The 10,348-nt window shown below is 42.3% G+C and overlaps 3 protein-coding genes across 3 annotated transcripts; 2 read left to right on the forward strand and 1 right to left on the reverse strand.

The window, feature by feature from the left end:
• Positions 1–460: 460 nt before the first annotated feature.
• LOC105336199 (RANBP2-like and GRIP domain-containing protein 5/6) lies at positions 461–4,630 on the forward strand. The gene is made up of 2 exons (XM_066081645.1): positions 461–556; positions 1,988–4,630. The coding sequence occupies exon 2, from the start codon at positions 1,995–1,997 to the stop codon at positions 4,299–4,301; it is 2,307 nt and encodes a 768-aa protein (XP_065937717.1). The 5' UTR covers positions 461–556; positions 1,988–1,994; the 3' UTR covers positions 4,302–4,630.
• Positions 4,631–5,093: 463 nt separating this feature from the next.
• LOC136275024 (uncharacterized) lies at positions 5,094–7,348 on the reverse strand. The gene is made up of 8 exons (XM_066083275.1): positions 7,271–7,348; positions 6,748–6,810; positions 6,498–6,563; positions 6,178–6,316; positions 5,869–6,080; positions 5,649–5,759; positions 5,406–5,544; positions 5,094–5,314 (listed from the first exon to the last, which is right to left on the reverse strand). The coding sequence occupies exons 1-8, from the start codon at positions 7,346–7,348 to the stop codon at positions 5,094–5,096; spliced, it is 1,029 nt and encodes a 342-aa protein (XP_065939347.1).
• Positions 7,349–7,410: 62 nt separating this feature from the next.
• On the forward strand, positions 7,411–7,842 carry LOC136275025 (uncharacterized). The gene has a single exon (XM_066083276.1). It carries the CDS (start codon positions 7,411–7,413, stop codon positions 7,840–7,842), a length of 432 nt encoding a protein of 143 aa, XP_065939348.1.
• Positions 7,843–10,348: the final 2,506 nt, after the last annotated feature.

Raw genomic sequence — 10,348 nt, forward strand, 5'->3', positions numbered from 1 at the left:
AAAAGTTGTACATTTTAATTATGGTTTACATGTAAACCATTTTCACGGTATTCTTGTAACAGAATTTCCCATTCTTTAAAACATTTAAACATTTTTTTTAGTGTTTCATGTGGGTATGAAGATAGGTATCATTGCAGTTTTTATAGCTACTAAAATTACAACTGACATCTAATTAGCTTAACAATGCATCTAAAAGGAGCTTTTAAAGTTAAAACGAATGCGTGCATGTACTCATACGCGATTACTCGATCGTGTAGATTTATGACATGTCAGTTCAAAACTCTTTAAACAACAATCGATTTTCTTAAGAAATAAAAAAACAAACACCTATAGCATATTAATAAAAATATGTCTTTTGACGATACTGCTTTAAATAAATTTTTAATTTTAATGGGGCTACAAACTGCCAGACAACGGGCGATAGTGATGAAAGGGAAATAACTCTAATTTCTTTTTTTTTTTATTTGATCAGGTGGTCACCAGAACAGGATCAGCCATGTTTTGTATTGAGAACGCATACAAACAGTTATAAATTGTGTGATTTCTTGCTAACAAGGTTTGTTATCTATCTATAATTGCATTTGCTATGGTAATTAAAACATTTAAATCCTACATTAGAAATTTTATAGCAACTTTCGTTTAAGATAGTATAACAGCTGTATAATATCTAATAAAATAGTTTATCAAACGCAACTATGTTAACTTGATTTATTTTAAACTAATGATTTATGAAATGAGACAGCAGTATTCAAAAGTGTACTTTAATTGTAATTTATATCAATGTCCAACTGAAAAAGAAAAAGCTAAATGGGGAAAGCACAGGAGTCGACGATTTTATCAATTTGTAAATAAATAAATGCGTGTGCGCATGCGTGAACATGTAGGACAGTGATTTTTTCTGGCAGAGAGATTCTACCAAAAACATAGAATATAATGGACTTTGTGTGAAAAATCTTAGCTAAACATATGTAAGTACACTTTGATAGTGGTTTGTGGATAAAGTGTCGTTATTTCATAACTCTGATTGATGATATTCTATAACCTGAGTTCAGTGCGCTTGGTCAGTACAACGGTAAACAACAGTGAACATAACTCATCCATACAACTTTGTAACTTACTAGTGTACACGTTAAGCGCCCAATGCTTTAAATGCCTGAGACAAAGAAACGTCCTCTTGATACAATGGAAACAGGTGAAAATTCCGGTGAGTCAAAAGGGGAGCACGAGAAAGTACACGATTTTCAGATCAGGGACATTATGAATGGCATCGAATGGGGCCTGCCCCCCCCCCCCCCCCCACACTTTTTCTCGCAGCAACAATTTTTTTTAAAATTAACATATAAAAAATGGAATAATCATGGAGTTGGCCCCCCACTTTTTTAGAGTATGTAAAAATTGATATGAAAATAAGGAAATGAGGATTGAAATTGAAGTTATATATACATATATTATATATATTATTTCCTGTGGGGAAACGGGTGTGGTAGATGAATTAATAAAACAATATCAAAAATTCGTTTTTCTATAACTAAATCAATTACCAGCCAGGCATGTAGCAACAGGGGGTGGGGGGGGGGGGCAGGGGGGCCTGCCCCCCCCCCCCACTTTTTCTCGCAGCAACAAATTTTTAAAATTTACATATAAAAAATGGAATAATCATGGAGTTGGCCCCCCCCCCTTTTTTGGAGTATGTAAAAATTGATATGAAAATAAGGAAATGAGGATTGAAATTGAAGTTATATAGTACGCCAGCAACCCCGACCCCCCCCCCCCCCCTACACCCCCACCCCCACCCCCCGGATTAGGATTTAAAAGATTTTGGGAAACTAAAAACTTTCCTTTTTGTTGTATTTTTTTGTTTTGTTTTTTGTTTTGCTTGTCAAAAACGATGCTACGTGCCTGCCAGCATTCACTTTGACTACATATATATGAAATCTTTTATCTTTATCAATGAACAATCTTAAGTATTCAATTTACCTTTTCATAGAACAACCATGGATCCCCGTTCTACTGCCCAGGATGTGAACCGATGTGACCTTTGTGAGACCGCCATAGTACACAGCTACTGTGACTTTTGTCATGTCAACCTCTGCAAGCCCTGTGTAGTGGATCACATCTCAGATGAATATGACAAACATAAAATAGTTCCTTTCCAGAAACGAAGATCAACCCTTATTCATTCGAAATGTGAAACACATCCACACAGAAATTGTGAATTCCAGTGCAAGGATTGCAACAATATGTTTGTTTGTTCTTCCTGCATGGCATCTAAACAGCATAAGGGACATAACTTCGTAGATGTTACAGAAGTTTACAAAGCTAAGAAAGATGACATTAAAAAAGATACAAAAGAGTTAGAAAATCATATTTCCCCTACATATGAAGAAATTGCGCTCGACTTAGATAATCAGCTTGCCAACCTAGATGGGGGATATGATAAACTTACAACAACAATATCCAAACAAGGAGAGCAATGGCACAGAGAAATCGACATAGTTATAAATAAGATGAAAACCGAAATCAGCGACATAAAAGTGAAACACAAAGAACTTTTACAGAAACATTTGAATGAAATCAAACAGATACAGTCTCTCATAAAAAAAACATTACATGCCTTAAGAAAAATTGAGAAATCCACTGAAGTATCTCCTATCATTGAATACAGCTCGAAGATCAGAGAGTTCAGCAAGTTTCCACCCAAGGTTCATGTATCAATGCCAACATTCATTCCAAAACCAATAGACCATGACAAACTGTATACTTTCTTTGGACAGATCGTGGATGACAAGGATGGTATGTACATCAACAAGAAAGGAGAGGATGATCATATATTCTTTGAACCGCTGATTCAGCTCCCAGAAAAAGTGGATGAGGTCACTGGTGAAAAAGATGAGAATGTTTTGTTCGAGAATCGAGCGAAACTTTTCCGCTTTCACAAAAAGGAATGGAAGGAAAGAGGTCTTGGTGATATCAAAATTTTAGAAAACAAAGCTTCAAAGAAAATCCGGGTCCTGATGAGGCGAGAACAAATACTGAAGATCTGTTGCAATCATTACATCACAGACAAACTTAACTTGAAGCCAATGCTAAACTCTAATGGAAAAGCCTGGACTTGGTATGCCATGGACCACTCTGATGATAAGCCAAAGTGTGAGCAGTTCTCTGTCCGTTTCAAAACCCCAGAAATTGCGAATAAATTCAAAGAAGCCTTTGACAATGCTAAAAAGAAGCTGTCTGGATTGGTGTCCACCGAGAAAACGCCCAGTTCTCCAGCAGCCTCGGGCACTTCCTCCAGACCACCAGCAATCCTACAGACTTTGTTGAGTGAGGATGACCATGTGATTTATATAAAGAAAGAAATGGCCACCCCAGCTCAGGTCGAAATGGCTCGGAAATTCAAGTTACCTGACCACTTTTACCTGTATGAAAATGCCCCTCCTTGTCCTGGGTGTATAGGATGTGAGGGTTACAAGGAAGGAACCAAGATCACACAGAAAACCAAGTCTCCTTCACCAAAGAAAAATCAAGATAAAAATGTGGTTTCCAAGAGAGCAGACACTGACTCTTCATCCTCTGGAGGACTTTTTGGTGCCTCAGCTGCTCCCCCTGGTGGATTATTCAGTTCCCTTGCAGCCGGGGGAGGGGATTCCAAGAAGACTACAGGGTTGCTTGGTCAGCCACTGTTTGGAGGTGGGGGAGTTTCCTTCTTCTCGTTCTCTGGGCTAGCAGCCAATGTAGACACTCAGCCCGCTGCTTTCAAGAAAGATGACAGTAAGCCATTCAGCTGGTCGCGGGCCGGTCAGAAGCTGTTCAATCAGGAGAAGGGAGAGGAGGATGGGGAGGAGGTGACCCAGGGATACGACCCTCACTTTAAGCCGGTGGTTCCCCTCCCCGACCTAGTGGAGGTCAAAACAGGGGAAGACGATTTTGAAAAGCTGTTTTCCCATCGGGCAAAACTGTTCCGTTATGACAAGGACACAAATCAGTGGAAAGAAAAGGGAATCGGAGAAATGAAAATTCTAAGACACAACGGCACTGGACAATACAGGCTGCTTCTGCGAAGAGAGCAGGTCTATAAGCTTGCTTGTAATCAGTGGTTAACCCCTGATCTAAAATTCCAACCAATGTTGACCTCAGAGACAGCTTGGTGTTGGGTGGGTCAGGATTTCAGTGACAATGAAGCTAAATTAGAGCAACTTGCTGTAAAATTCAAGAGTACTGACCTAGCAAAAGAATTTAAGGATAAAATCGATGAATGTCAGAAAAATTTGATTGAGAATCCACTAACAGTGTCAGCGTAGCTTAGCAATCAGGAACCACATCTCAGGAAATTCCAGAAGAAGAACATGGCAGTGATTATAAAGATGATGATGAGGGAGGTATAGAATAGGCTAGTTTTTATATACTATAACCAGGCACTATAACCAGGATGTGCGCATGCGTGAACCAACTTTTCATGGGATCGGTAAACAATTTGAAGGAAATTCGAAAGCTATTTGGAGGAACCTCGAACTGATATAAGTACAATTCAAAAAAGCGATTTTTATATGAAAAGTTCATTAAAAGTGATAAAAATGTTATGTACATTAGATTTTACACCAAAAACTTAAATAAATAATTGAGAGAACACTAAAAAGCAGTGTTACAGGGAAACAACAGGCACTTAGCATCGGGGGGGGGGGGGGGGGGGGGGGGGTGGAGTGGGGCAGGGACAGGGGGGCGGGACTGCCCCCTCCAGCACACGTTTTCTCGCAGCAAACATTTTTCTTGAATTTACTTATAAAAAAGTAAATTAACATAGAGTTGCCCCCCCCCCAATGTTTTTGGGACCATGTAAAAATTAAAATAAACTGTGAAATTGAAGTTAAAGGTACACTTAGACCACTACCCCCACGGATTAGGATTTTCAATTATTTAAAAAGTATTTTTGAGTTGTTTTTTTTTTCAAGACAAGATTGGATGAGTCTGCCCTCAACCCACTTTGCTACGATGCTACGTGCCTGAACAAAATATCATGGTTTCATTACATGCATGCTATTTTTTTTTGGGGGGGGGGGTACTAGGGGTGAACAGGTTACTGACCCTTTGTAGATCTATCCATGACTTTTCACCAGGGTCTGTATACACATTACCAGGGTCAGTACACCCATCACCAGGGTCTCCAGGGTCAGAGTACGTATCACTAGAGTCTGTGTGCTCATCACCAGAGTCTGTACACCTATAACCAGGGTCAGTATACCCATATAAGGGTGTCCATACCTATCACCAGGGTCAGAGTACGTATCACCAGATTTTGTGTGCTCATCACCAGATTCTGTACACCCATAACCAGGGTCAGTATACCCATCACCAGGGTTAGTATACACATAACCATATCAGTATACCCATCAACGGGGTCTCCATACCTTTCACCAGGGTCATTATACCCATCCCTAGAGTTTGTGTGCCCAACACCAGTGTCAGTATACATATAACCAGGTTCAGTATAACCATCACCAGGGTCTCCATACCTATCACCAGGGTCGGAGTAGGTACCACCAGAGTCTGTGTGATCATCACATCACCAAAGTCAGTATACCCATCACCAGGGTTTCAATACCTATTACCAGGGTCATTATACCCATCACTAGGGTTTGTGTACCCATCACCAGGGTCTGTACACCTATACCCAGGGTCAGTATACCCATCACCAGGGTCTCCATACCTGTCACCAGGGTCAGAGTACGGATCACCAGAGTCTGTGTGCTCATAACCAGGGTCTGTACACCCATAACCAAAGTCGGTATACAACACCAGGGTCGCAATACTTATCACCAGGGTCATTATACCCATAACTAGAGTCTGTGTACCCATCATTAGGGTCTGTACACTCATAACCAGGGTCAGTATACGTATCACCAGGGTCTCTAAATCTATCACCAGGGTCAGAGTACCAATCATTATTGTCTGAATGTCCATCACCAGAGTGTCCATTCCTATCACCAGGGTCATTATACCCATCAATAGAGTTTGTGTGCCCATTATCAGGGTCTGAACACTCATAACCAGGGTCAGTATACCCATCGCAAGGGTCTCCATACCTATTACCAGGGTTAGAGTACGTATATCCAGAGTCACATAACCATATCAGTATACCCATCAACGGGGTCTCCATACCTTTCACCAGAGTCATTATACCCATCCCAAGAGTTTGTGTGCCCATCACCAGTGTCAGTATACCCATAACCAGGGCCAGTATACCCATCACCAGGATCTCCATACCTATCACCAGGGTCAGAGTACGTATCACCAGATTTTGTGTGCCCATCACAAGGGTCTGTACACTCATAACCAGGGCCAGTATACCCAATACAATTGTCTTAATACTTTTCACCAGGGATAGTGTACGCATCAATAGGTCTGTGTGCCCATCACCAGGGTCAGTATACCTATCACAACATTCAGTGCACTTATCATCAGGGTTTGTACATCCATTACCTGAGCCAGATAATACTGACCCTGTTGATAAGTAAAGTGACCCTGGTGATGGATATATACTGACCCCGGTGATAGGTATACTGACCCTGGTGAAGAGCACACATACCTTGGTGATATGTACACTCATGACCCTTGTGATAGGTTTACTGACTCAGGTGATGGATATACCTACCCTGGTTATGGATTTTGAGATTCTGGGGTTACGTATGCTGACCCTTAGAATATCTAAATGTTTGCGTATACCGACTCTGGTGATGGATACGTACTTACCCCTGTGATTGGATACAGAGCCTTGTGATACGTACACTGACTCTGTCGATATGTATACTGACCCTGATGATAGAGAATGTGATAGATATACTGGTGATAAATGTACTGACTCTTGTGATAGGTATACTGACCTTAGAGATGGGCACACATACCCTCGTGATGCGTACACTGATACGGCCGTTAGGTAAGCTAACTCTGGTGATAGGTAATAGGTACAATGGTCATGGTGAAAGTCTACTGACCAACGTAATGGATGTACAAAATGTACACACCCTCATGATAAGTGCACTGACTGTTGTGATAGATATACTGACCCTAATGATGGACACACAGACCCTATTGATTCGTAAACTATCCCTGGTGATAGGTATTTAGACCTCGGTGATAAGTGAACTGACCTTGGTTATGGGTATACAGACCATGATAATGGGCACACAGACCCTAGTACTACGAACACTGATCCTAGTAAAAGGTATATTGACTCAGGTGATAGGTTTACAGTTCTGGTGATACGTACTCTTACCCTGTTGATGGGTAAACTGACCCTGGTGATGGGCACATGGACCCTGGTAATACGTACATTGACCCTAATGTTAGGCATACTTGTCCTGGTTTTGAGTGTACAGACTAATACGTAATACGTACTCTGACCCTCGTGTACGTATGGAGATCCTGGTAATGGGTATACTGGCCCTGGTTATGGGTGTACAGACCCTGGTGATGGGTGTACTGGCCCTGGTTATGGGCATACAGACTCTGGTGATGGGCACACAGACTCTGGTGATACGCACTCTGACCCTGGTGATAGGTATGGAAACCCTGGTGTTGGTTTTACTAACCGTGGTTATGGGCATACAGACTCTGATGCTGGGCACACAGACACTAATGATTGATATTATGACCCTGCTGATAGATTATAAAACCCTGGTGATACGTATTCAAACCCTGGTGATGGATACACAGAGCTTTGTGATATGTACTCTGACCCTGGTAATAAATATACAGACCCTGGTGATACGTATACTGACCCTGGTTATGTGTATACAGACCCTGGTGATGAGCACATGGACTCTGGTGATACAAACTCTGACCTAGGTGATATGTATTGAGAACCATTGCTGATGGGTATACTGGCCCTCGTTAACATCATACAGACTTTGTTGATAGGCACACAAACTATAGTTTACAGACCCTGGTGATATGTTTACATACCCTGCTGATACGTATTTTGACCCTGATTATGTGTTTAAAGACCCTGGTAATGGTCACACACACCCTGTTGATAGGTTAACAGACCCTGGTAATACGAACTCTGACCCTGGTGATTGGTATACTGACCCTGGTGATGGGTACACAGACTCTGTTTGGTACTGAGATCTTTTGATGGGTATACTGACACTGGTTATTAGTGTTCAGACGCTGGTGATGGGCACGCAGACACCAATGATAGGTAAAATGACCCTGCTGATAGATTTACATACCCTGGTGATACGTATTCAGGCCCTGGTGATGCGTTCACAGAGCTTGGTGATATGTACTGTGACCCTGGTGATGGATTTACATACTCTGGTAATACGTACTCTGACCCTGGTGATGGATTTACAGACCCTGGTGATACATATACTGACCCTGGTTATATGTTTACAGTTTCTGATGATGAGCACACAGAATCTGGTGACACGTACTCTTACCCTGGTGATAGGTATGGATATCCTGGTGATGTGTATACTGACCCTGGTTATGGGTGTACAGACTCTGGTGCCTGGCACACAGACTCTGGTGTTACGTACTCTGACCCTGGTGATAGGTATGGAGACCCTGGTGATGGGTATACTGACCCTGGTTATGGGTGTACAGACTGTGGTGATGAGCACACAAACTCAAATGATTGGTATAATGACCCTGGTGTTAGGTTTACAGACCCTAGTAATAAGTTAACTGACCCTGGTTTTGTGTATACTGACCCTGATGATATACATAGACTCTCATGATACGTACACTTACTTTGGTGATAGGTATTGAGACCCTTTTGATGGTTAAACTGACCCTGTTTATTGGTGTACCGACCCTGGTGTTGGGCACACAAACTCTAGTGATGGGTATAATGACCCTGGTGATAGGTATGGAGACCCTGTTGACGGGTATACTGACCCTTGCTATGGGTGTACAGACCCTCGTGATAGGCACACAGGCTCTGGTGATACGTACTCTGACCCTAGTGATTGGTATGGAGATCCTGGTGATGGGTAAACTGACCCTGGTAATAGTTCTACAGATCCTGGTGTTGGGCAAACAAACTCTAGTGATACGTACTCTGACCCTAGTGATAGGTATGGAGACCTGGTGATGGGTATACTGACTCTGGCTGTAGGTGTACAGACTTTAGTGAACACACAGACTCTGGTCATACGTACACTTACTCTGGTGATCGGTATGGAGACCCTGGTGATGGGTATACTGACCCTGGTTATGGGTGTACAGATTCTGGTGATGGGCACACAGACTCTTGTGATACGTACTCTGACCCTAGTGATAGGTATGGAGACCTGGTGATGGGTATACTGACCATTGCTATAGGTGTATAGACCTTAGTGAACACACAGACTCTGGTGATACGTACACTTACTCTGGTGATAGGTATTGAGACCCTGGTGATGGGTATACTGACCCTGGTTATTGGTGTACAGACCCTGGTGATGGGTGTACTGGCCCTGGTTATGGGCATACAGACTCTGGTGATGGGCACACAGACTCTGGTGATACGCACTCTGACCCTGGTGATAGGTATGGAAACCCTGGTGTTGGTTTTACTAACCGTGGTTATGGGCATACAGACTCTGATGCTGGGCACACAGACACTAATGATTGATATTATGACCCTGCTGATAGATTATAAAACCCTGGTGATACGTATTCAAACCCTGGTGATGGATACACAATGCTTTGTGATATGTACTCTGACCCAGGTAATAGATGTACAGACCCTGGTGATACGTTTACTGACCCTGGTTATGTGTATTCAGACCCTGGTGATGAGCACACGGACTCTGGTGATACGAACTCTGACCTAGGTGATAGGTATTGGGAACCATTGCTGATGGGTATACTGGCCCTCGTTGACGGCATACAGACTTTGTTGATAGGCACACAAACTATAGTTTACAGACCCTGGTGATATGTTTACATACCCTGCTGATACGTATTTTGACCCTGATTATGTGTTTAAAGACCCTGGTAATGGTCACACACACCCTGTTGATAGGTTAACAGACCCTGGTAATACGAACTCTGACCCTGGTGATTGGTATACTGACCCTGGTGATGGGTACACAGACTCTGATGATACTAACACTGACCCTAGTGTTTGGTACTGAGATCTTTTGATTGGTATACTGACACTGGTTATTAGTGTTCAGACCCTGGTGATGGGCACGCAGACACCAATGATAGGTAAAATGACCCTGCTGATAGATTTACATATCCTGGTGATACGTATTCAGGCCCTGGTGATGCGTTCACAGAGCTTGGTGATTGGGCACACAAACTCTAGTGATGTGTATAATGACCCCGGTGATAGGTATGGAGACCCTGGTGATGGGCA

Source organism: Magallana gigas, chromosome 4 (genome assembly GCF_963853765.1).
Source record: "Magallana gigas chromosome 4, xbMagGiga1.1, whole genome shotgun sequence".
NCBI classification, from domain to species: Eukaryota; Metazoa; Mollusca; class Bivalvia; order Ostreida; family Ostreidae; genus Magallana; species Magallana gigas.